This window comes from Pithys albifrons, chromosome 5 (genome assembly GCF_047495875.1).
Source record: "Pithys albifrons albifrons isolate INPA30051 chromosome 5, PitAlb_v1, whole genome shotgun sequence".
Taxonomy (NCBI): domain Eukaryota; kingdom Metazoa; phylum Chordata; class Aves; order Passeriformes; family Thamnophilidae; genus Pithys; species Pithys albifrons.
Window position 1 is genome coordinate 52,390,119 of NC_092462.1, and position 27,128 is coordinate 52,417,246.

At 38.1% G+C, this 27,128-nt stretch overlaps 2 protein-coding genes across 8 annotated transcripts in view; one reads left to right on the forward strand and one right to left on the reverse strand.

Moving 5' to 3' along the window:
• TMEM156 (transmembrane protein 156) overlaps positions 1–22,832 on the forward strand; it is a 28,883-nt gene extending 6,051 nt beyond the window's left edge. The window contains exons 3-8 of one of the 6 annotated variants that reach the window (XR_011697937.1): positions 210–389; positions 2,472–2,579; positions 5,592–5,696; positions 11,500–11,604; positions 17,008–18,759; positions 19,405–22,832. Coding sequence is in view for 5 of the 6 variants with exons in the window: in XM_071556639.1 (XP_071412740.1) it covers positions 210–389; positions 2,472–2,579; positions 5,592–5,696; positions 11,500–11,597 (491 nt within the window). In the remaining variant the exon portion in view is untranslated. Of the gene's footprint in view, positions 1–209; positions 390–2,471; positions 2,580–5,591; positions 5,697–11,499; positions 11,605–11,841; positions 13,335–17,007 lie in introns of those variants that run through there. The other 5 variants (XM_071556639.1, XM_071556636.1, XM_071556637.1 and 2 more) reach the window with 5 other exon arrangements.
• Positions 21,201–27,128, reverse strand: part of FAM114A1 (family with sequence similarity 114 member A1) — a 33,955-nt gene continuing 28,027 nt past the window's right edge. For both annotated transcript variants that reach the window (XM_071556634.1, XM_071556633.1), the window contains exon 14: positions 21,201–26,758. In XM_071556634.1, the coding sequence (XP_071412735.1) occupies positions 26,657–26,758 (102 nt within the window). In that variant the 3' untranslated portion in view covers positions 21,201–26,656. The remainder of the gene's footprint in view (positions 26,759–27,128) is intronic.

The window sequence follows — 27,128 nt, forward strand, 5'->3', positions numbered from 1 at the left end:
TTTTTCCCTTTTATAGTTAATAATGTAAAAAACAACTGTATGTTTTTGTAAATGAGACAGAAAACTTACTATTCTTTCTGAGAGTTGTCTCTTGGTCTACACTTCTTGTATAACAGTTTTGCTTTAACGTCTATTTCCAAAAGCAAAAGGCTTGCTTGAAGTGAAAACAGAAGATGTTTACTTTTATAAATATTTTAATTTTCCTACAGTTTCCAATAAAGAAGTAGAGCATAATACTTACTACCTGATGATAATACACCTCAACAATTCTATAATCAGAGGAGGAAATGCAGCCGAAGAACACCTAAATCATTCTTGTCTAGTGGCAATGATGGAAGAGCAAAATGACTGTATAAATATTTCGCTACAACTGAAGTCTTATGTGGAATGTAAGTTACAACGCAGAATCAGAATGAAAACCAAACCAGAAACAATCTTGAAAAAAATAAACAAATCTTGCAAAAAATATCCTGTAGGTAGTTCTCTGCTCTCAGCAACCATTTGAAAGTATTTGAATATTTCACAAGAAGAGAATACAGTTTTGATCATCCCTTTGTAAAAGACCATCTTTAGTAGACAACTGAGAGTTTGATAGTGATTTAAAGCAGGTTTAGCTGTGGCCTTTTTTTTTTCTAGAAGGAATACAGCAAAGTAAATGTCTGCTCATTGTTTTTTGCTTAGCAGCAATGGGATCACAAATTACATGTGTGAAAAAACCCGGAATTACATTTTTCCATTCCCTGATAATGGCATAGCCCTGCTGTGTTGGAGATAAATTGAAAACTCCCTGTTAACTCCAGGGGTAGAAGAACCAGGAGACAGATTTGACTTTTCTGAGTGTTGTGCTGTGATATCCTACTATACAGCCTCACTACAGTATGCTTAAAAGATAAATCTTCAGTTGAACAAGGCTTAGTTTTCCCTGAGGACAGCCTGCAGCTTTTTATATTTCTCTTTGTGCGGCAGGAGTTTTTTGGCTGATTGCCTGATCATGATCAGGGCTTCCATTCTGTCTATATGCAACACTTGTCATTTGGAAACTGCGGAATTATTACATTTATTTGGTTTTGTATGGCAAATGCATTTCATGCTGTACCTTTTCTGGGAAAAATAACCCTAAACATGTTTTGGTGTTGGCTTAACCTTTGTGAAGTAAAATCCTAGAGAAGAAAGGGCAGATTAGGGTTGATTTTTTAAGTTTTTTCCCCAATAAGTAGGTCTAGCTATGAGAGGAGTGTAATTTGTAACTTGCCCTGCTAACTTGTGTCAATACTATGAGCTAACCACCCTTTCCTAATGATGATTCAGCTGGATAGTAGTTATCTCAAATTAGCAATAAATATTAACACATCTTTTTTTTCTCTTTACTTCAAAAGAAAGTTAAAGAGGGGCTCAGGGCTGATACACAAGTTGTTACAAGGCACTACAAGATGAGGTAGAGTGCTCTGTTTGAAAGGAGTGTAAATTACTGTATAAAAGATATTTTTAGTTCTGAATTAGGGGGGATGAGCTACACTTAACTCAGAGAGCCATGGAGTTATTGGCACTTACTTCATTAGTCCTCAATGGAGAAGATACACAATGGAAGTCAATGTAGTCTAATTATACTATTTCAAGTCAAGGAAAGGGAAACAGTGGCTTAGCTACAGTCTGTAATTTGATTTTTTTATGAGTCAGAGTAACACAGTTGTTTTTTAAAATATTTATTTGACAGTGCTAAGGTATGTATTAACATGAAGCTACCAAAAGGTTTCGAAAGATCTTTCAGACAGGAAAGTTCCCAATAGCCTTTCTTTGTCCTTTATAGTCCTGGCTTGTACTTGTTACTGAACTAATTCCATCGGACTGTGGGTGCATTTCCACAGCAGCTGTTGTCTAAAAGGGCAGCCCACCTCCTGCACCCAATCCTATGGGATTGTCCACCAAGGCAACTGTAGCTGAAAGAAGCCCCCAGAGGGCTCCTGCAGGTGGCATTGCCTCACTTTTTTATAGGAAAATTTCTGTATCTAGAATCTTACTTTCTCCCATGTAAGAAGATTGATCAGGAAGTTGAGAATGCCAGTACAGGCCAGTGAAGGATAGTGGACCAATTCCTTTTGTGCTCCATCCAGATAGAAGGGACATGTATTACTCTTGTTCCACCATAAATAAAAATGTTGGTCTTCAAAGTATTTTTATCCTGGCTGAGTTGAAAAGTTTTCATCCACTTAGCTACTTGTAAATATTTCAGCTGTGGGGAGATAAAGGCAGGTGAAAATTAAGCTAAATTCTAGATAGGAAATTTAATTTCAAAAAACAGAGGAGGCTGAAAGAAAAAGGCATAATCTCTTTGTTGTTTTTTGTTTTGTTTTTTGTTTGTTTGTTTGTTTATTTATCTATGAGGATAGGCACGATCCAGAAAGGTATCATAAAACAGAATGTTTTGCTTTTCTCTGGTGCTTAATTTTATTTCTTCTGCATTTTGTGGACAGATCCAATGTGTACAATGAAGATCATTTGGCTCACTATGATTTCAGTAGTTTTTGTGCTTACTATTTCAGTTGTCATCTACAAAATAGTCCAAGAAAATAGACGCAACCGTAAGTAAAAAAAAAGTTAATCTGCAATAACCAAACTTCTGATTGTTACTATAGTTCAGACATTAATATTTTAATTGTCATATGGTAAAAGGTTCTTAGAGAGGGACTAAAGTACTCAGATGATTGACAGTATCACCTCACCTCTGAATTGTGGATGCAAATTCAAGCTTGTTGATGGTGAATGAAATGTGGGTTTTTTGACAGATACTTCTTGTGGCCTGTGCTCCTTAGTGATATAAACTTCCGGTTTCACACTTTCCAGTAGAGGAAACAATTACAGTTGAACTTTATGGAAGGTTTTAAGCAGAAATGCCAGTGGACAATATAAGTGGAATGAAATCCTTTTTTTTTTGAATCCTGAAGATGATTTCTCTAGGTCACAGTCAACAAAAATTACAGGATCAATATGAGGAGATGTGCACTCAGCTGTCTGCCCTAAAAACTGGCTGTCTGAATTCATTGGTGGCATAATCCTATACAGGCCAACTGAGCTGTGCCTTCTTAACCCCAGAGCTGAATTAAGCACAGATAACATTTTTTCTCTTTGCTATTATTTCAGCAAAGAAAATATTGCTGTGATTTCTGAACCAGCATTATTGACTATTCCAAGTGATTAGAACTTTGCTATGAAAGAACTTGCCCTTAGTTCAGAGACTGAAATTATTGTTTCTAGAGTATGCCTTCACCAGCCAAGACAGGCTCTTCCTATGCAATTCACTTGGCACACAGGCTGAAATCAGATTTACAGTATTTTTTCTAGCAATATACAATGAGGAAAGCAAGAATAAAATGTAGAATACTTTTGAGCAATCAAGATAAAGACTGCACAAAAACAAGGCAGAAAATTGATCGCTTGTCAGCTGCTGGTCCTTGTTTTTCTTCCCAAGTTATCAGCATGAAAGAGTATTACTTAAGCTGTAACCTGAGAGAATGGTGCTTGGGTGTTTTTCACAGCAATTTCCTGAGACTTTCTGCCTGCATCAGCCCCGAGTGGGCACAGTGCTCCCAGACAACTGGCATTTAGTTGCTATTATCAAGCAATGTCCATTCCCCTTGTAGTTCAGAGGTGCTGAATGGTCCTAGGGGTAATAAAAAATTGATAAGCCATATCCATTTCCCTATCATCCTTACATATCTGCAGGCAGTTTTGTAACGAAAGAGTAATAGGAGTATAGCTTTAATCATAACTGTACAGAAGGAAGAAGAGTTTCTGTGCGGTTTTTGCATAATGTAAATAACTTATGCATATATTTTTAATGAATAAGCAAAATAGCCAATGGAAATGTCAAATTTTTGCCCCTTGCCTCAATTAAAGAAATTCCTTACCAGGTTATAGTGGTTAAAATACACAATCTTTTACTTTTTCCTAGAACCAAATTCTGGGACCTATTTTATGTATATAAAAAACCCACAAAGTGTAAATTAGGTCTTTTTAAGTGGGTTATTAAGTGCTCTAATTTAAAGGACTTCTATTTGTAATTTGAAATGTACTTATAAACATCATGTCTAGGAATTTCTATGCTTTGAGGCATAACATCTTGTTTTCAATGCAGAACTATAACTAGTGATGATTAATGATTCAATACCTTTATTCTGAAATATCTGTTTTCTATTAAATGGGGCACAAGCAGGGAGGAAAAGATGCCCTTTTGAGGCTTTTAATTACTGATTTGCTTCTAGAATACATTTTCTGTTAATTGAGGAAAAGTGGTTTTATGAGTTAAATTCATAATATATAACATAATAAATAACATCAACATGTTACTGATAAAAAGACAAGCACATAAAAATCAGACTTAAAGGCTATGTTCCTGGTGTGTATATGGGATGATACATAATTTTAACTGAACCTTTAGCTGCAAGTCTACATTCTACTTTTTTTCAATGGTGCTCAAAGAACACAGCAGAACATTACTATGTTAATGAAACAGCTGCTGTGAATGTTTCCAGTTATATTTCAGTTAGCAGTTTTTCTCTTAGTTTCTGAGCACCCTGAAAGTGTTAAGAAATATGGAATTATTCATTTCCTCTTGAGACCTTGCAAGACATTCTTCTAGGCAGACACTGAGAGTCTCTGGAACATTAGGTTCTTTTTGTAACTGCATAAAATAAAATACCCAAATAAAGTTGGTGGAGGTTACAACTGATCCATGACAAAAGCACTAGACTAGAAATTAGTTGTTTTGCCTCTCCCCTTCCTCTTTTGTCTCATAAACACTTCCAGAGCTTCCTTTGACATTAACTGTTACAGTGTGTGCTTAGGGCTTCAGCATTTTAGATCTCCACTGGCTATTCATAAAGAAATCATGACCTAAATAATTCTAATTTAATGAATTTCTTAGTGTTCTCAAAAGAAAAGATAAAAATAAATTCTCTTACATATAACTGGAGCGAGCCTGTCACCAGAAGCTGGCTGAGCCCTGAAGTGCAGTCACTGTAGAACCAGGATAATCATAACAGCTGCACCATTGTCTGCAATGAGCCTACTAAGAGAGAACAGTATTCAGAGAGCAGCAAAAGGATGGAAAGACTGCAGAGTTGATGAACTGGGTGCTGAGGAACAGTCAGAGCTGTTCCACCCAGCTCTCCGTTAGTGGTATGGAACTCGCTCTCAAACTGGGCTTCCCAAGATGAACACTACACACTTGCAAAGAATTTGTCAGCTCCCTAGGATGCCAGCACACTCCATCCTTGCTATTCCACTGTCAGCAGTGAATCTAAACCTGTTCTGGAACATGTGCTTTTTTGATATCCTTCCAAAGTTTGTTCAAGATGCACAGACAGTATAGAAAGTCAAGGAATAATTTGAAAGGGACAAACCTGAATGGAATTTCCAGAAAATGTCATTCAGGAAAATATAAATTATGTAGCTCTTGGTTTTCCTTATCACCTTATTTCAACATCTTCCTGATTTTGTGAACAACTTTCAAGATGTTCAACAGTTTAAGAATAAGGGGTTTACCAGCTTTCCTTCTAATCAGTGTTGAGGCTAACACATTTTCTTTAAAACAGATTATAGACACAGAGTAGCAACATCAGTTTCTGCTATTCTAAGACAAAAAGATTCCAGACATGCAAGAAGAACCACATCTACTACTAAACTTCATCCTTTTCCTGGTAAGTAATATAAAAGTAAAAAAAATACCTAGAAAATCTTGCAGCCTGAGAAGGTCAATACCATCTAAGTATTTCCTGTCAAGAGATACTTCAGGTTTCTTTCAGCATTACTTTGGTTCTACACAAATTTGATCTGGTTTATGTTATGGAAATATTTTTGTATTATAAAGGAATAATTCTGACAATAGATCTATAAGAAGACATATATCATGTAGGAACACTTCTGACTTTCCCAGTGTGTTGCATTAATGACTTTGCATTTTTCACCTCCTTTTAATTTTTGTTCACGTTGTGTGCCAAGTTTGAGGTTTCACAGTTGGAGTGCTTTAGGTGTGTGTGAAAAGTATGGAGAGATGTAAACATGTGTAGGTGCGCTCTATGTGTTTGTGACTCTTGACAAAATCTGCTACCAAATCATGGAATGTAGCAGGATTCAAAAAATGGCTCTGCTGGCACTTTTTAACCTATTTCTAGGGTGAAATTCCCCACAAAGTCCAGTTTTTGTATTTCTAGTAGGAAAAAAATTGTGGTCTTCTGAGACTGTAGTATGTTTAGCACAGATAAATTAAATGGCATGGGTAAACTCAAAGTTATGGTTCTAGAAATTATGATTTGGTAGAAAATCTCTGTGTGAGGGGAAATTACCAGCTGCAACTGTGAGTGTTACTGACATTAGCTTGAAGATGCTTTAATAAATTTCATGGATTGTGGTTTCATGAAGGAAGCCATATCTTTAAAAACATTAACATGAACATATAGAATAATAGCTCTAAATGGCAAATTAACCTCCCTCCAAAATAAGAAAAATACAAAGCCAGGAAATGAAAAAAAATAGTTTTAAATTTGGCTAGGTTTGAATACTTTGCTGTTTGTCATGTTAGCTTCTCAGGAGTAAGAGGAGGTGCAATAATTTCTCTCTACAACTCAGTATTTCATGGCATTTCAATTTTACCTAGAAAAGAGTGAATAGCTCCTTGTCTGTCTGAACTCCCCTGTGAGTACAATTTATGCTCCTTGCTCTTAAAGCACTGGCTACCTCTGAGATGTATTTATGAGCTCATTATTTTCATCCTGCAGGAAAGGAATTACTTTTCTAACATCTATTGTCTTGAGTACGTTAACTAATACTATACCTGTTTTATCAGCATGTTCACAACAGTGTTTTCAACATTGTAGATACAATGGCATTTTTGGTGGTGGAGTTTTATAGCAATTCAGATGTTGTTTTATTAGATTTTACTGAAGAGAGTAGGAATTCCTTATTGATCTGTCATTCCCACTTCTATGTGCCTCCCCCTTCAATCTATCCATGTAACCCAGAAAGATACTTAGTTGCATGAATTGATATAATGGGGTTTTATTTTAATATGAAACTCCTTGATTTCACACACCATAATTTCAGTCAATCCAATCAATTTCACAGTTTATACCAATGTAATTTAAAATGGAATCAAATACATTAAAGAGTTTATTCTTTCCATGGTTGCTAAGCTTAAGATTTGCTACCGTGATAATGGATTATAAATAGCTGCAGACTACTTTGTTGACAACCCTTGTAATATTTTTGCTATCATTAATGCACAGCTTGCAATCTTGAGATCTGCTGAAGACAATACAACCACCCTGGAAATACAGTAACGAGTACTTGAGAGGATGTGACAGTATATCCTAGAGATGAAAATATGTATAGGTACTACAGAAAGGTTATTCAAAGTTCAGGAATTATAAGGGAAGAAAAATAATGAAGCCTACACTTTGAGAATCGGGGTCAATTCCTATGTAGCTCAGGAAATTACTATCTTAATATCACTGTGGTCTACAAAAAGATAATTTACAGCATGGATGCCTGTTTAGTGAAAATATCAGTGGCTTTATATACATGAATTATTACCATTAAGACTGGTGGCCAGAGAAAAGGGGAGAAAATGTATAGAATATTCTCTAGGGTAGGATTAAAGTTACAACATTCCAAATTCCTGGTGCTACAAAGGTTTAAGCATATACAGTGAGGACAGGTGGCTTTAAAGCATTCTGTTGTCAAGGCAAAAAAGAACATACTAGATCGTGGACTGTACCAAGCAGGTTTTCTAGACCTTGGATCTGGTCCTGCCTTTGCATTTGTGTATAACGGCCCCTTGAATACTATGGACTGACAAAACAGAGTTGAACTTAAATGCAGCCACAAGAGAAGGCAAAGAATAGAGGGTGCTCTTTTTTAGTGCAGTCAGTAAGTATTTTTTCAGTGGCTGATCTGTATTTCCAGACACAGAGAATTTTCTTTTCAATAGGATTTCATAGTAGTAACATATAGAGAAGTGACACAGAAGAAAAGTCACTTTCTTGCTTTATGCTCACTACAGAGAATCATAGTGATATTTCTATGTAAGAGACTTCCATTGCAAACATTTCTTTGAGGAGATTTCTTGAATTGACGAGGCAGCAGAAGAGTTTTTAGAACAGCTTAATACATTAATAATAGCAATTAGAAGGACTAGAAAGTATTCCCCACAGTGTTTTAAAAGAACTGAGATAGAAACTGCTGAATTGTCATTTGCACTGTACTGCTTAAATCAGCCTCAGTTACAGATAAAGGGAAAGCAGTTATACTTATCCTGCTGTTACTCCTTTTCCTTAGCTCATTTTCCCTATACCACCTTAGTACCTCTAGTATGTCAAGTACTACTGATTAAGTGTAGCTGTTCTCACATAGCTGTATCTTAAAAAGAGATAGCCTGGGCACATGGCACAGAATTACTTGTTGTGAGCAGACCAGTGTGAGTGAATCATTCACTGCATTAGTAAAAAACAAATCCAAACAAAAAGTTGCACAGGAATCAGGTTGCATAAATCAGGGCATTAAATACTTAAGCTGAATCTGCCTAACAGGGTCCAGAAGTTTCATCAATATAATTAGATGGGTTACGCTTAAGTGGGCATTTATAGTACTAGAATTCTACCACTAAAAATTTTCATTTAGACTTTCTTTTCCTAGAGTAAGGATGACATTCCTTGTTTATTTTTATTCTGTTTTGAAAGAGGTGTAAGGTGTGTTGAAATTCTATGCTGGAATTGGACCATGCAGACAGGGAATCAAATTGTTGATATCCTCATGTTGTTACTCTACAGTGTGTATGGGCAACCTTAGTTCAAGCATAATGCCTTGCTCTGCATTGCTCAAACAGTATATTCTCATTTTCAGTGATACTCCATTGGCTCATGGAGTCACAATTTGGTTCATTACATTTTAGGATACCAATACAGGACTCCTTGACTCACATAAATAGCTCACAACAACACGAAGTTAATTCTCATGGATGGTAATTTTATAAATTATCCTGAAAGGACATTGCAGGATCACAGTGACAACCAGGATTCAGAGAAAAAAACCTCAGGGTTTCTGGCCTGCAATTGTTTCCTGGACAGTTCAGACTTTGTGACATTCATAGCATTTGATATAAGTGGGCTTGACAGTTGTAATTTGTGCATAAGAAACAACAAGACAAATTTCCTCTTGATCATTTGAATTCCTGTATTGTTTTCTCTGCTATCCTATTAAAATAATAGTTCCTCTCCTACAAGATTAAAGGAAATAAGGGAAATTCTGCCATCTCTCTGATGTGTTGCTACAGCTTCAGGTTAGTTGACAGTCTGGAAATAGCAAATGCTGGCTCAGTAGTGTCAGGGCTGGCATCCCAGCAGGTTCAGACTCGCTTCTCCTTATATTCTGCAACACATTTTCTTTTCAGCAAAGAGAACAGGCAAGATACAACTTTTACAGCAGCAAGTAGATGCAAAGCCAAGAAAGGAGAAATTTGTTTAATCTTGGCCAACTGAAGCATCAGCTATTTATTCTGATCCCTCTCAGTTTCTGACATAGCTGAATAGTTTTTTTTCTCTGTAACTTAGATGAATAATGCTCGGAAAAGCAAAGCTTGTCATAGTATTCAATATTTAACATTGACTTAGATGTTTCTGAGATGCAACATTTCCAGGGAAAATTGTGAAGCCTTATTAACACTTTGGGGCCTTTTTTTTTCTTCAGATAAAAAGGAGGATAAAATCTATAGGATATGGGAAATTTTAGGGAGCTTTTAAAAGCCCCTGTATGTTTTCCATAGAGCACTGATGCACAAGGGGCCCTCTTTCTGCTCAGTTTGTATGCGTGCAGAAAACAGTTACACACTGGCACTGAAGGGAGTATCAGCCTGCATTCCCATTCTCTCCAGGTTCATCCTGGGGGTGAAACAAGATCTGTTGTTATTTTTTTAAAATTGCCCTAGTTTTATTTTGACTTTGCTTTTCATATTCATTTACTTAATTGCCAAGATCCAAACTCTACTTTTTAATTGCATTTGTAAAGAGAGAAGCCCAAATGATATAGTCACTGGAGAAGGGAAGTAAATGACACAGTTTATTCTTTTGTTATCAGCTCAGTAGACATCCATTTGTAGTCTTACAGAAATAATAAGTGGTCAGGGACAGGATGGACCTGGAGTTAAAGTATTGTTTGTGTTCTACCACAGGTCTTGAAAAATGCATTGGATCAACAAGTCTGTGTTCATTTGCCTGACAATGCTATTTCTGCATTACCTTATCTGTATCACAAGGGCGGTCCCGTGGTGTAATGGAGAGCACTCTGGACTCTGAATCCCAAGGACCTGAGTTCGAGTCTCTGGCAGTTCAATGCCTCCCTGCCATCCTATCCTGTCAGATCTCGGATGCTCAGCAGGGTCAGCCCCGGTTAGTACCGGGTGCTGTGACAGTCCTGAGGACTTCACTGTCACTGTCCAACCCCGTTAGGCCGTGGCAAATGAACCTTAGGAGTTAAAGCATGGGTCCAGTTCTGCGCACGCTGTGCCTCACCTAAAGCATCCACTGCTCAGGCTGGAAGGGCACACCCATGAGGGGAGAGCCCTTCCCAAATCTCTGGTCACAAAGTCTGGCCAAATATATATCTGTATCACAGCAAGATATCAGAATCTATGTTATCAGTGTGCTAAAGGCATTACCACACCCTTTCCTGCTTCTGAGGTGCCTTTGTTAACAACTGGGTGATACGCAGTAGTGCTGCCTGTGTGTATGACAAAGTGAGCTGAGGCCACACCATGTGTGCCTGAGTGGCAATCTGTGCTACCCTTATGTGAAAATGAATCAGGAAGCTCACACTTTAAATTTCAGTTGTTTCTGCTTAAGCGGCCAAATGTAGGGCTTTGAATTTTGGGGAACTTGAGGGCCTGAAGTTGTGTCAGGGGAGGCTTAGGAAAAAGGTTCTTCACCCATAGGGTGGTTGGTCACTGGAACAGCTTCCCATGGAAGTGCTCACAGCACCAAGCCTGACAAGAGTTCAAAAAAAATGTTTGGATGATACTTTTGGGCACATGGTGTGACTCTTGTGGATTGTTCAGTGCAGGCCTAAGTGTTGGGCTCAATGATCCTTGTGGGTCCCTTCCAACTCAGCATATTCTGTCATTCTGTGAATGCCAAATCTGCATGCGTTAGGATTTTCACTACTTGGTAAATTTTAGAAGCAATTTATATCTTCAACTGCTTCCCAGGGAGACTTAGGATCAGCATGTAGTAGTCCTACTAGTAATAAGAAAAAGTTAAATATAAAACATGGTTAGTCATTTCAGGAGTTCCTGACATATATCTGCATCTCTGAGCACTAAAATCCCTGTCTGTATGTCTCTGTCTTGTGTTCAGATGTCACAATTATTTTTAGACTTGCATATTCAAGTTCAACACTCTGCAGATGTATTTGCTATTTAATAATGTGGATACATATTATTTTAACTTTTAATAGTGCAAACTAGAAAACAACGGATTCCACTTACTGCACAAACCACAAAGATATTGCCTGTAATTCCTGAACAAGAGCATTGTCCTGTGGATCAACTGTAGAAGGCAAGTAAATATCTTACAACTCTGATTATTCTGTTTTGCCTCATATTTTTAGAATTACTAGTATGCAGTGTCTGCTCATAATAAATTACTACTTCTTCTAGCCAAGTATATGAGATGAAAAACTGAAAAATGTATTTTATGAGAGGTAGGTGGCAGGAAAAGAGAATCAATTTTCCTTCTGCTATCAAAAGTGATCTATAACCGAATGTGTTAACCTATTAAACCCTATGTGTTTCTGCAGGTCTTGGAGCAAATTCTGACACCTTTTTTCTGGTATAAAATATTGTGTCCTAGACTTCAGCATTGTGCTGACATTTGTTTCTGAAAAGAGCAGAGGAAAAAAGCAATTTGCAAATAATCTCTGAAGAAAATCCCATATTTGATATAAAGAGCTTGCTGATGAAATTCCCTGAACAAAAGAAATCAATCACTCGGTTGTTACACCAGTCAGAGGGAGTTACAAGAAGCTGATTTCTGCAGGGAACTAAAACTAGTCTCCCACTTCTATCTTTCTCCAGACCTTATGCTCCAGTAATTTTTTCAGGAAGTCCAGATGTAAGGAAACAATTTGGGAAAGAAATGTGCACTAAGTGGTATCTCTTCCTGAAAATGCTTGTAATGTCTATAAATGGAATAGATACTATTCACAGACTAATAGTTCCTTTGCATAGACAAGGTTATAGCTACTTGCACTGATGATATTACTGTGTGTAGTTAATTTTTTAGGTTAAAAGCTTAAGGGGGTCCTTCTTTACATCTATTTAAATTGTGATGGAGTTTTATTGGAAACTCAGTATCATGTCATGCTAACTTTTTATTGTGTTAAAAAAAAATCATTTATTGAAGAGCAGTTTGAGTTTTTTGCTTCATATGGCACCATGAAGATGAAATTGTATGTTCAGTGCAGAGCTAAATCAGGAATTTTGAACAGCATTGCTGACAGAAGATGATAAATAAAAGACTAAAAATTAAGCTACATTATTTTTTGGTGTTTGAGTGACACTACCTGGGTTATAGGGTGGTGTATCAGAGTAATTACAGTTACTGACCATTTTTTAAGTGGTTGCCACCCATTGATCTCACAAGGACTTACAGAGATGAGAAGTTGTTGCTACTACTGTTCTAAGATGAAACTAACCAGGAGGCACAATGAGATAACATGACTTGGGAAGTCTGTGACATAACTGAGACCATCTCTCAGATCATCTGAGTTCAGCTGTTTGCTGTTTGGACTCAGCTTTTGAGTAAGCAGGTGCTTTCCAGGCCCCATCAGCCTTCCTGTAGGGCAGCTTCTTCCATCTTCCAACGACTCTCCCAGCCACTTCAGGACACTCTGGGACAAATTAATCCCTTTCCTTAGTCTCTGGGTGACTGACTGAAAGAAAAAGATTAAGTATCTTGAGAACGCCCCAAAGCCTTGTTCAGTGCTGCACTGTACAGAAGCAGCCTGGCTTTCCAGGTCAGAAGGACAGCTGGCAGTGAGGTGACAGCAAGATGTGATACGCGGGAATAACGCTGAATATATGAAATTGTAATGTCATATGGCATTGTGTGGAAATATGATTAAAGGATGTGGCTGCAGAGGCAGGAACTTAGATCTAGATCTTGCCTTTCATCATATAAGGTTTTGAATATATTTCTCAAAGGAATCTGTCTTAGAGCTAGATACTCTGAAAATAGTCAAGGCACTTTCTGCTTTAGTTTTGCTTCACTTCCTGAAAAAAATAACTTCTCCCTTCATCTGATAAGGTGAGATTCAACTCATTACTGCCTGTGTCTGTGGTTGGCTCAGTGGCTAACAATGCTGCAGTTACACAAAACTTGCCAGTGAGAATTGCTCTGGGTTGCTGAGGCTGGGGAAGGAGATTGTGGTCTGCTTTTCTCATGAGTGTTGGGTTTGTTTCTATGAAGTCTCTAGAATGCTGCCAAAGACTAGTGCTGAAAAATGCCAAAATGATTCAATTCCCAGAATTGACAAGACAGTTCTAGATTATGTTAACTTGATAAAATCTGGGTTTTTTTTTCAAAAGAAGGAGGTGGGGTGGAGATAAGAAGTATGTACCAGAAGCTCCTTTATCAAAAGAAGCTGCTGCCCTGAAGCACATGCATTTCAAACCACTGATACAAGAGCCTCAAAAAAGAATGGGTTCTAACCTGAGACTGTTGCTGAGGATACTGCTAACATCTGCCCTTCCCTGCTTCAAATCTGGCTTCTGTCAGGTTGGTAAGAGCTACCTCAGTGCCTGCCCTGGATCAAACAGGCAAGGTAGGGACAGGCAAACCACTTTTGAGTTACACTTTCCTTCATTTCCAGCCAGCTGAAGCTGCACTCAGAGAAAGCATTAGCCACAGCACAGAGTGATTTCTCTGTCAGGAGGCTGCCCACATAGCAGCGGTGGTAGGTGTAACAGCAGCTGTGAGGAGGAGGAAATAAAAAAGCAAGGATCACTTTGATCAACATCATTATTGCTACTGAGCTGGAGAACTTTCTGGTGGCCTCAGCAGTGGACCTTAACCCAACAGAATGAAAGCTGGAAGGCTGAACGACATTGGTTTTGGCCACAGGAATGGTTAGGAGAGACAGATTTGTATATTATTTGTGCCTTGCTCCAGTCTGCAACAAGTAAGCATTCCTCTTGTCAGCAGATTGAGAAAGATACCAATAATCAATTACACATTGCAACTTTCTGCATTTCTGTGTTTTTCTTTTCATGCCAGGAAGAAACATGTCATTCTATAAATGTATTCTGAAGTCATTTTATTTAAGACAATACTGTTAATGATAAAACATAAATATCTTGATAAACGTATGACCATACACACATGTGGCCATATTTATACATATATCCTCTGTGTGTGTGTATAGCTATATATCACAGAAATGTACTCGCATGCTTCATTGTTTACTATCACGCTAACAGCTAATTCAGCTAATAAAAAATGCACTAACTTTGCACTTGTGCCTTTGCCAAAGGAGAATCTCTTCAGCATTGGTCACTTAATGTCTCTGTATTTTCACAGTAACTATTATTATTACATTTAAGTACCGAAGGCAAGAATCCTCTCTTTTTGCCATCTTTCATTAAACTACCCTATTAGGAACTTCCCTGGAAAAAATGAATAAGCCACGCCCTTCAAGTGTTTTAAGAGTCCTCTCCCTACATATGTCATGGTTTAGAAATGGTATTCTCCAATTCAGTACTCCCACTAAAACCACACTGCTGCTTACTTTCCCTGCCATTCTTCTTCTAAGTGGAAGCACAGAAGGCAAAGATCATGGTTTGAGATAAGAACAATTTACTGGAAATAGCAATGAGATAAAAAATGAACAGTAACCACAATAATATGAATTACAAAAGGTATAAGACAAAGAAAGGACGCACAAGGAAAGTCTGCCACAATACTGACTGGCTCTTCCCCATTACGTTTTTTCCCAGCTGGATGGAACACCCTTCTCCTCACACCCTTCTCATTGGAAGCAAGACTCCCCAACTTTTGCCTGGACAATCATGAGAGGGGGTATAGAATAACCTGTGGGCCATACTCACATGGCTCCAGGCCCCTGTCCCCCCATGACTACTGCAAAAAATTAGCTGTGTCCTGGTAGGAGCCAGGACAACATATGACAGCTGTCAATGTATTTCCTTACTGCTGCTGAAAGGTGAAATTAATTACAGCAAATATTAAGACTGCTGTTTATTTAGATAGGAAGAATTTTTTTCAAAGCAAATATTTGCATTTGGAGGCTATGCTGCTCAGGGAAGAACATGCTAGACTAAGGCTCTGGAAACACAACTTTTTTGGTCTTTCCCAGTGACACCTAAGAAATAACTGTTCTATCTTCAGCTAAAGCAGAGATTGTGTAGTGTTTTCAACAAAGCTCTACTTGCATCAACTGATACTTCTGATTTTAAAACTACTACTTGCATCAACTATTACTTTCAGCAACCCTAAAATGCTCTGGAATGTATATCTGGTTGGTGAAACCATAAGAGGACAAACATTTCTGAATGCACTTGATTTGATGGTTGTTCCCTAAACAGCAGGGGCAAAGAATAATTGGAGTAAGAAATTAAAGTGGGCAACTAAGAGGCAAGTCCCCATGCCCATTAAAGCATCCATATATATGAAGAAGGTGTTGGAGCATTCACCAAAATGATTTTGTTACTGGTTATCCCTGAAACCATTGTTACATAGCAAAGCTTTTGGCTAAAGTTGCCCTTGGAGGCTTAAGGAAGCTTGTCTCCAGGAGTGACTTCTCTCTGTGTCTGTGTCCTACCCCTATGGCAATCTGTCTTTTTCCATCTGTGGGCCATGCAGAGTCTGGGCAGACTGGCTGTGCAGGGCTCACTCACCTCCTTTGCACCAACGCTGCACTTAGAGTGATTGGGGCAGGATGAAACATGTGTTTATAGCATGAAGGGAAATCGTGAGGCCTCTCCTGCAGTACTGCTGTCCTCTGCCTGTTTAAGGGGAAGCACTGTATTCTCTGAGTCAAAAACGGCATTAATGGATTTTATTAACAACTAGAGACAGAACACTGTTCTGTTTGGAGAAATTAGAGACAGATACAGACCTGACAGTTCCTGGATGAAGTGCTGCCATTTTAGGAGGAAAGAAAAAAAGAAAAACTAAGTGTCTTAAAGCCAATTGTTGTGGATTTTCCCCCACTTTTTTTTTTTCTTGGAAGTGCCCATGTTATGCTCTGAGCTGATGCTAGATCAGATTCACACAGACTGGTCACTATTCCCCCAAACACATTATTTACTGCATCAATCTCTTTGACACTCAATGCCCCAAGGAAGAGATAAACCAATCTTGGTGTCCTACATCTCATTAATTCTTTTAATAAAACTGGTAGACATGTCAAAGGCTGCATAAAAGCTAATGAAAGTTTCACATGAGCAATTGCCAATGATTTTTAGTACACTGCCTTTTGCCATCAATGCTTCCATCTCTCTTTGTAAAGAGCTTTGAGATCCTTGAATGTGGAAGGTGCTTCACATTTCTGTATTTCTTTCTGAGTGACAGTGTAGCTGTATAGTTTAGATAAGTCAGTCTCCCAGCGAATATAGAATTTAAGATATGATTGTATCTTCAGATGAAATGAATTATAAAATGGATTATAATGTAGATGACAGATAACTGGCAGGGATGATGCACAGGGAACATAAAAAGATGAAAACCTCTTTCAAAGAAATTGTAAAATAGAAGAATTTGATGGGTCCCTTTTCTCTCTCACAATCAGAGAAACGTGGACACGAAACCTCCTATGGGCACAAGAGGGTTGGCACAAGAGGTCAATAAGTAACTAAGTGTATGAGGGGTATGCAAGCTTCTCCCCCGTGACAAGGGGGTGTCCCTGAAGAAGATTACGTGACCAATGTGTCTGTTCTTGAACAGGCAGGGGTCAGCAGTATCAAGGCCATGCTGATGAGAACGCAGCTGCACTGGGCAGGGCACGTCTCCAGGATGGAGGATCACCGCCTTCTGAAGATTGTGCTCTATGGTGAAGTCGCCACCGGCTGCCACAAGAGAGGAGCCCCGAAGAAGAGATACAAGGACTCCCTGAAACAACACCTCAGCCTTGGCCATATTGACTGCCACCAATGGTCCACTCTGGCCTCCAATCGGGATTCATGGAGACACACCATTCATGACGCTGCTGCTTCCTTTGAGAATGAATGGAGAGTCAGTCTTGAGGAGAAAAGACAATGCAGAAAGAACCGTTCCTTGCCAATGTCACCTAGGGAGACGTTCCGCTGTGCCTTTTGTGACCGGACCTGCCTATCCCGTATCGGACTTTTTAGCCACCAGCACGCTTGCAGCAAGCGTGGGTAGTGCCCTTCTCAAATCTTCGTTCGCGAAGCCTAGCCATGAGATGAGATGAGTATGAGGGGTTGAATCCTACCCAGATACAATCAGAGTATCATTACTGCCATTTTTTTCGATGGAAACACTCCCCCAGCAAATTAGAAATTTGATTGTGCATATTCTAGTCTAATGCCAGGAAAATTCAGTGCAGGTCCACCCACAGTATTACCTGGGCTTTGGCTCAGGCCCTTGCTGCCTTCCTGAAGAGGTCTCTAAATGCCATCATTGCTGAATTTAGTAGCACAAACAGAAAGTGCAACAAAAATTATTCTTTGTCTGTTTTCCTTATGTGATTGTGGCTTTACAAAAATGTTTTCATATTTAAAAGAATCTCTTTCTCATCTATCTTCAAGCAAGACACCCACACAAACAACAGAAGATAGTTATTATGCAGAGAAAACAGTGAAACTCATAAAATATTCTAGCAAAGGCACATACCAAGTGTGCTCAGGAGTGAGAGAAAGATTAAGCTGTTTTTCATGCAGGTATTTGTGAAGAATTGTAGGTGTGATTTAAAATTGCTGAGATCCTTTCAATTATCCTTTTGACACTTTCTGAAAAGTATAATTTCAGTGCTCTGCAGTGCTACTACTGTGGTTAAAGTTATCATAAAAATTGGTGTGAAGCTGCTGAAGACAGGTTTGCCAGTTGGCCATTTTTGTAAGACATCATTTGTTGTTACTGTCATTAATTCCTGTAGATAACTGGTTATATGATTTACACTCTCATGCAGCTTTAAATTGTTTTCAGAACTGTATGCACTCAATTACATATTTGTTTTTTAAGTACCGTGAAAGATAGTTCCTCCTCTATTTCTGCTTCAAGTCTTAATCTTACACTAAAATGAAAACTCCTCTCAGCACAAAAGAGCTCACAGAATCAGATTGCTGAGCACATTCCAGGGTACTTGGCACAGTTAGTGGGTCCTGCATAAAATGCATGCCAGGATGTGTTTCTCTCCAAAACAGACACAAAGGATTTCGAAGGGAAGCACTCCTGCATGCTGGCAGAACTGGACTGTAAGGAGCACTGTGCATGTTGTTTAAACCCCCTGTTCCATTAGCTGACATCAATTTTTGATGCATTGTATCCTGCCTACACTTGTCATTTTCTAGCTCACTTCAGCAGCTGCTGCCTCCAGTATGATTTCACAGCCAAGGAACACTTCTTATCCCAGTTCTTGTAATGTACAAAAAATTGAGACAGTTGTTGTAGCTGGGCCTGCAGCTACAGAAACTACCAGAATGGATGACAAGCTGCATTTGCTTTTTCACTCAGTGTGCAAGTAAGAAGTACAGAAATCTTGTGCTTTCACCCTGATTCCCTCTTCCCCTCCCTCAGCATTGTACAGTTCCCTAAAAAGCAAGATGAGCTTGATTGGAATCTGGGCATTTTCATATTTCAAGGCTCCTCATCACATGCTACTCTGGGAGCAGTCCAAATTTCAAAGGTGTCATTGCTGGTCACTGAGAAGCATTTCACTTTGGAATGTGGAAAGAGCTGCTTTTATTTTATTATTTCCAGCTTTGTCCTGCTGTATACCAGTATAGAATGGGAAAGAGTTGGCTCAAGGTAGCTCTTTAGCCAGGTGGATGTGGTAAATGCTCTTAAAGGCAGCTTGTGGCTCTGCTCACCCTTCCATTCCCAGCTTCCCTGAAGGTGGGTAAGGCCAGGTGTGCCTCACTCAGGTTGTGTCACACTCTCTTGGGGCAGGTACCTGAGCCACTATTCAGCTGTCAGCTGTCAGTCTTAGGTATTTTGATCCAATCTGATATGCATCGCTTCTTTTGCCTGCCTCTTAGTTACCATGCTGTTTTCTTTTGTAATAAAGAGGAGAATTCATTACTGAGAAAGTAAAAATTATGACATTTAAGACAAGTCAGGAAAGACCTAATTAACATCCTCTTTCTTCTGACACTGTTTTCTTTAGTTTCAGGTATCACCATATGAAATACCATCACTATTGGATGAAAGAAGGCACAACATACACCACGGAAGAAACATCTTCATTTCCAGTTTGAGGAGCCATGTTATCCACCCACTGGGAAGGCCAATTGTGCATTTTAGTTGAGAAGCTCCATTTTGTCCATCACCAGAACTATTTGGTATTAAGAAAATATGAAAGATGGACAAACATGTTTTGTTGCAGAAACAACTTCAGTAGGAGATTATAGATTTCACATCTACTTTCAGTTCATTCAGGATTCATACTTAATTATATAGTTGTGAGATAATCCCTGCAATAATTACATTTTTCCATCACAGAAGAAGTTTATTTTATATATTCCACAGGATAAGAAATTCTGTTTAAAGTTAGGAATTATCCTCTACTTTCATGAAATGAGCACAATTTTCAACCTATTTAATGCTCTATATGACTAAGGTGCTTAAAAGACACAATTTTGGCTGTTGAGAGAGGTGGCTAGAGGACCACAGAAATAAAGAACTCTGCAGTAAACATGTTGCTTTCCATAGTAAACATGTTAATTTCTGCAATAAAAGCAGGAAGACCATCATAATTTGTGCAGTGTCTTAGTGGATAAAGAAAAAATGTGGAAAAATACTAATTTGTCTTCAAACCATAAAATCTTTATTATTGGTTTTTTAATAACTCATTAAGACACTAAATGGGTTTGTACTTTTTGAGAAATTGCATTTCTATACTTTGTACTAGCTCAGGTCATTAGCATTCAGGCTCATTATCTCTTGGAACTTTTCCTTACTTTCCATTTTTACTGCTCCTCTGAGTGTAGTGGAGCTGTTTGGGCTAAGCAGGGTCCCAAACTCCTTCCGTGCTAACATATGATTTGTGGGTACAGTTTAGCCATCAATTACTAGGCAGAGACAGAAACTGCAGAGCCAGGATTTCAGCATCCCTTGTGCTAAATCCATCAGGATGAACAGATTGTAAACTGCCCACTGCAAACATGATAGGCAGCAATTCAGCATCATGTTAAAACTTCATAACCTCCCTCCCTTACATTTATACAGCTTTTCCCTCCTGAAGCTTTCTGAAATTGCATTCTCCAGTCTGCACCAAGCAGTTCAGATTTAATCTGAATAGTTGTGAATATTAGCTTCTGAATGGTTTCAGGGCATATGGAATTTTTTATATTTAGCTGCATAAGTCTGAAGCATTTTTTACTATTGATTGTTACCATCTTATAAAAAAAAGGAGAGAAAAATACTGACTTCCTTGATTTGAGGTCTTTTTTATTGCTTATCTCTGGTAATAACTTAAAGCTTTTTGGAAATTGATTTTTCTAGTAGTCTATAAAATAAACCTCTCACAATTTTTTCTGTTTTTTAGGGTTTTTTTCTTCTTACTATAGAGAGCAACTTACAGATGAAGATACATATTTATCTCAAATTACTACAGAATTACTAAGGTCATTTTGGTCAGTGTTTAAATGCTTCAAGTGATTCAACTCATCTATCACTTTTCCCCTTCAGTAATCCAGAGATCTTGATAGGGACAGCCCTGCTCCTTGTGACCCCAATTTAATTTCCTTTCTCCTATGCTATTATTCTTGATGCCTATAACCTCCCTCTTTTCTTTTTCTTGGACAGCTTAACTATGAATTTTATTACCCACAGTTATTCCACATCTCTCCCAAGTGTTTGATTTTACTACCCTGGAAGGTTCCATCTTCCAAGTTATGTTTAAAAACACCATGAACAAGTAAACTCTTACAAGCTTTTAATGTTTGCTGAGTAGAGCTTGCCTTGTCTTGTCTTGTCTTGTCTGAACCAAACTATAGGAAATAGCAAAAGAATGGGGAGACATTGGTAAGGATGGTAAGAAAAAATGTGATCCTAAGGTAATTAGGGTTGAAAGGGACCTCAGGCAGTCTCTGATCCAACCTCCTTCCACTGGAGGAGGAGGGGACTGAAAAACAACTGTCGTAGTGTCTTGCCATTTTCTCCTGAGTTGCGCTTGGTTTCTCTCCTCCCACATCCTCTAACTGAACATGGGAGGAGAGAAAGGATGTCCTGGTGCAGCCTCTCAAGCACAAGATGATGGGCAGGAGGGAAGAGCCTCAGAAACTAGGAAGGGGAAGGAGACATGAAAGTGGCAGAGAGTGTAGTGAACAAAACTGCTGGGGCAGGTGGAGCTGATGGAATATAGAATGTGCTAAGTGGACATGGGACTGAGCTGCCAAGAGACCTGGAGGGAGACCCTGAGATTAGCTCAGTTGGTTAAAACTTGGTTGTAATAATGCCAAGGTCATGGGTTCAATATCCTATGTGGGCCACTGACTTAAGAGTTGGACTCAATGATCCTTGTGGGTCCCTTCCAACTCAGAATAGTCTGTGATTCTGTGAAGGCAGAGACCACCCTAAAACCCAGCATCAGATAGGCTGCTGATACAGTGTCTGAGATAAGCAAGGGCGGGAAGAGCAGGATTGCATTCTCCCAAGTCTAGTAAATGGTTTGAGAGGCTTCTGAAGATGTTTTAAAAAAATATTTGAATTGACCAGTGTTCTGCGTACTTCCTCATAAGGCTGTAAAGGGAGGCTGTGAAGAGGAGATCCAAGTGGGGAGACTACTGAGGAGTTCTTAGCAGATATATGCTCAGGGACTTTTGTGGTGCAGGCAACAGAACAAGAATGAGCACTGCAGATCCAGAGTGGTCAAATTAGCTGTCTTCTTTCCTTTGAGCTCCTCCTCTTATAATGTTCTCATCTTTGACTTCCTTTAAGTTCATGCGGATTTTCATTTTACTTTTGAAGTGCTGTTATTCCAGTTCCACTGTAACTAGTCTGATGTCTTTCTTATTTATTCTGAGCAATGCAGAAAAATTCTTTCAGAAGAATTAGAAGAGCCTTTCTCCAACCTTGAAAATTTTTCCTATTTCCAAACAGCATGTTCTTTTGCTTTTTCTTTTGAAAATAATTTCCCTCTCCCATCTTTTTAATTCAGCTCAATTTTTGACATTTTTATTTTCAAATTTTAATTCTAGAACTTCCCACCATCATCAATATGAATATGCTGAAGTCAGAGTCAGCACAGAAAATGTACAGGTTGCACAATAAAAGCAGCTTCAGCAACAAAGGTTGACCTGAGACAGAAGAAAGTGTTTAAAGTCCAGAGGGCTTTCCAGTCAGACTGTAAGAATTTCAAAGTAGGTCAGACTGGCTGATGGTGTCACATTAAGCCTTGCTCTAAGATGGTTTTAAAAAGAAGTCAGGAAAGTCCTTTTCCACTCTTTATGTTCTTTTGAGACTAACTGAAAGGACAGAGCTGTCATTTGAAGTAGAACTGGAATGTCTCAAAGGTATGAGCTGGGTGACTGCTTGTATAATAAAAACACTGCTGTGAATTATAGAAAAAAGTGAAATCTGTATTTGTCGCTCAAAATATTGTGCCATTCCAGAATCATTAAAGTTGCCATGAATCCTGACTAGTGGGTGACACTGGACATCACTCATGACACACATCATTAGAAAGCATCTCATCTGGTAATGACTTTGATTTTGTATGCTATGGTTGAGGCACATTTTGGAAGAACATATTAACAGCTTCAGTGGATGATTAAGCAGCATGAAAAAAGTGGAAGAGACAATTCTTTTGTTCAGCTGTCTCAAGCAATGGAAGCTGGAGTGTAGGAAGAACTCATGGAGAAGAGATGTTTACACATGAATAGGCTAAAATCCAGCAAACAACTTACAGCTTGCTTTCGTTTGCCTAAATAAAAAGAACGAAAAGCACACACCCTTAATATAAAGTAAATTACTTCTTTAACAGTCTGCTTCCAGCTCTGCCTTCAGTGATGACCTGTAACAGTGGATCACCTGCCAGGCTGTGGGTACACAGACATTGTTTTAAGTTTCATCTTGATAAATTTCTGATTTGGTCAGCACACAAGCCTGCCTTCTTTGCCTCTGCAACACAGGTGTGCTCAAAAGTGACCGGAATGCCATGGAAAACAGATTTGCTCAAGAGAACAGGTAATTTTCACAAGTACTTAAAACCAAGTACTTTGTCAAGTGCCACGGCACTCAGTGTGCTGACCTGGAAAAGGGTGCTGGTGAAAGAAAGAACACACTCCATTAATAGTTTAAGGCAACATCTGTTTTTGTCAAACTCAGTAAATTCACACTCATCATTCCAAAGGTAAATCACAAAATTGGAAAGATTTCACTGAGTACCTCCTCCCATCACATTATTCTTCTAACGACTCCTTTTTAGTGTACTGTCTCAGTTCAGTATCTCAAATGATTTGACTGGTGGAAAAATACAAATCGGTATAAACAAAATATTCTGTCTATATCCACATAGTGGTTTTCTACTGAAATATTATTTACTTAAAATAGATTCAAACAAAACATTCAGTTTTCCTAGGACAAAATGATTGCATCTAAGTTCAGATGGGAGTATCCCTATGCTCGTATTCTGCCCTATTTCCCTTCCTACATTGTGTGGATGTAAATACTTTAAGTTACTTTTTATAGCTGCCTTTACTTGAGGGTAAGGTACTTTATACATGTGTAATTTAAGCAAGACAGTGAAACCTCTAATACTGAATATCTCAGACAAGCAATCTTTGTCTTAAGAACGTGGCTTAATGATTTCAAACACTATCCCCTGAGGCTTCTGATACTATATTGTTCAGCCTCTGCTTAAAGGCACCACTGTCAGTCAACATATTTTTCTGGTATTCAGGTTTAACACTATATATTCTGCACTGCATTTCAGAGAACAAATGATCTGTATCAAAAAAGTAACTAAATTAATTTGTGTCTGAAAACATGAACTCGGCAAAGGAACAACATGAAACAGTTACTGCTCTATTCCATGACTCATTTGGCAACAATACCGTCTTCACAGATAACACAATGCAGAGCTCTATTCCGACAAGGACAGCAAAGTGTCTTGATGAAAAATAATGAACAAATGACAGTAAAGATAAAACCAGGATGTAATGATTGATATGTAAAAACTAGACTTTTCTTGACAGTCTGTTTGAAAAATACTCAAGTTTTTAATGAGGTATTATATTATGCTTGCCAGTATAGAAAAACAGAAAAAGAAACAGGCCTTCTTCCAAGCTGCTGAATGCTTACAGTGGTCTCCAGATGCTTAAACTGAAAACTGCTCATGATCAAGTATATGGAGTAAGTACCTGGTTCTCAGGAGTCGGCACTGAGAGGCCATTCCTCTGGGTCAAGTCATGTGTTACAAGGACCACTGGTCAAACAAGTACAAGCGTGTGTCTCTTCCAGCAACCACACAGGACTATCAGAGAAGAGTCCTTATTTCCCTCAAGGTGTAGAAGACAGATTAAATGTTTTGCATCAACTGAATGTTATTTTATAATAAAGATTGGAAACAATGCTTTCAGAAATAAAGAAATGGCAGAAAGAAGTGCCGTGGATCCAGCAGCCACTGGGAGCTGTATCCTACCTTCCAGCTAGCTGGTCACATTTTCCTGTGTCCCACTTTCTCCCACGTTGAGGTAATGTTAGCTGTTCAGTATGGCATAAATACCAATGAATGTCAAATTTTGTTTGCCTTTTCAGTTGTCAAGGGGCTTTCTTACTCACATTGCTGTAAGTTTTGTTTTACATTCTGTGCAAGTGGATTTGAAGACTGTACATATTCTACTTACCCAGAAAGATATCTCACACCTGTTAAATTACAGAGTGGCGGGAAATAGGTTTTATGTAATAAATCTTATTTCAGGGATAGTGAAAATTTCATCTCTAAATAGCAAAAGATAGAAAAGTCACAGTGAGTGTGACAGCAGAACAGGGACCATGCTAAAGTAAGACACAAACAGACCTTTCTGTCCTGTCTTATTTGGACTCAAAGAAAATACCATGTTCAAAGCAGATATATGGTTTCTCTTTTCTATCAAACAGAAACTTCCTCATTTTTTTGGATGTATGAACTATGTTCTATGATTAAACATATTTAGATGTTAACTAGAATTTACAAATTAACATTTAAATACAATTCATGAGAGAAAAAAAATACAAAATAGCTGAAGAATCATAATAAACAATGAAAATCCAGGAGAACACGCTGTGGAAAATATTGGAAGGTTCCTCCTGTCTATGAGGTAAACTAGCCTAAACAAAATCTTAAGTCCACAGCTCAGGATTTTAAGCTAAGGATATGCACAAATTAGCATGGTTGCCAGTGTTATGAAATGTCATTCCTGTAGCTCATTTATGCCCTGTCTCACTACTGCCTCAGAGAAAAGGTGATTGCTGTGGCATATGACCTCTCTACCCAGAGTGATTCTCTCATAACTTCTTATTACAACTTATTTTCTATTTCTGAACTGTCAGTATCATTTGATAAAAAAGTTCATAATGTTTAAAGGTCAAATTAAACCCCAAAGTAACATGTGTAACCCTGGTAATATATCTGAGAGAAGATTACTGGTGTTTTAATTGCCAAACAAAAGAGAAATTTTCTATTCCTTGCATATTAAGATTACTTTGGCCTGCTGTGTTGTTTAGTCATTGGAATAAAAAAATAGAGATAAATGAATATAAAATTATGGGTCAGCAAATATAAAGCTTTACCTGTACTCTTAACTGCCTCAGAAAATTTCAGTATAATTCTTTATGCATATCCTCCATAATTTCCATTTAGTAAAGTTAATACCTATTGCTGTACAAGTCTTTCAATGCAAAGTGTTATGTTAGTGGCACATATTAATATGATATTATTTGCTACTGTACATAATATTTAAGCACAATACTACCGTAATTTGTTCATGTTGGCTAAAATAAAATACTGAAACCAACTTTTGAAATATAAATTTTTAACTGACAGTTAGGACACAAACAATATAAATGGTCACTGAAGGTGAAATGTTTTAAAAATCTTGACATTCTAATTTGCTTCATCCATAGTTTACAACTGAAAGGGTCAACATTTCAAATCTGTATGTAAGTCAATGCTAATATCAATAAACTTCTGTTTAAATTAGTGCAAAGCATAAACTGTACTGGAAAACAGGTTACTCACTTCACTATCTACTTCTAAAATATGAAAGAGTTTTAAATTGTTGTTTCATATGGTATGTGCAAAACCGCATTTAGTGTCTTTGAAGGACTCTGAAGTGGCCAGACATGTCTCGTACCAGCTCTTCTCTCAGCAAACATTAAAGGCATTGGGACCGTGGTTGAGGTCAAGCCCAAGGGTGGCAACTCCTAGGAAAGTGTCACTGGTGGACTTTCAAACAACTGGTCTGGATGTGGGAAATTTGCAGAACTGGAAGCAATAGCTGGAAAGCATCCTGAATATAAGTGGTACTGTTGCAGCCCTAATGGGGAAAGAAAACATGCGGTTCAATACAGCTGTCACGTACTTCAGGAAGTACATTGTACTTTTTTTTTTAAACATCTGCATCCTGCTATATTAACATATGTAATCACACAAGATTTTAGAATCTGTAGGTAGGAAAAACAATAAATTACAGCATCTTACAGCTAATGAGAATAGCCTGAATCACTGTACAAAAATCTGTTTTCCCCTCAGTTTGAACTCTTGGACAGTTTTGTTGGTAATATGAGTAGAATAAAATGTCACAGTGTGAAGAAGTAGATTTGAATTTTAAATACAAACCATCTAGTCTTTCCATCAATTGAACTAATTTTGAATTTACTGTAGGTGGAAGAAGTGTCACTGAAATT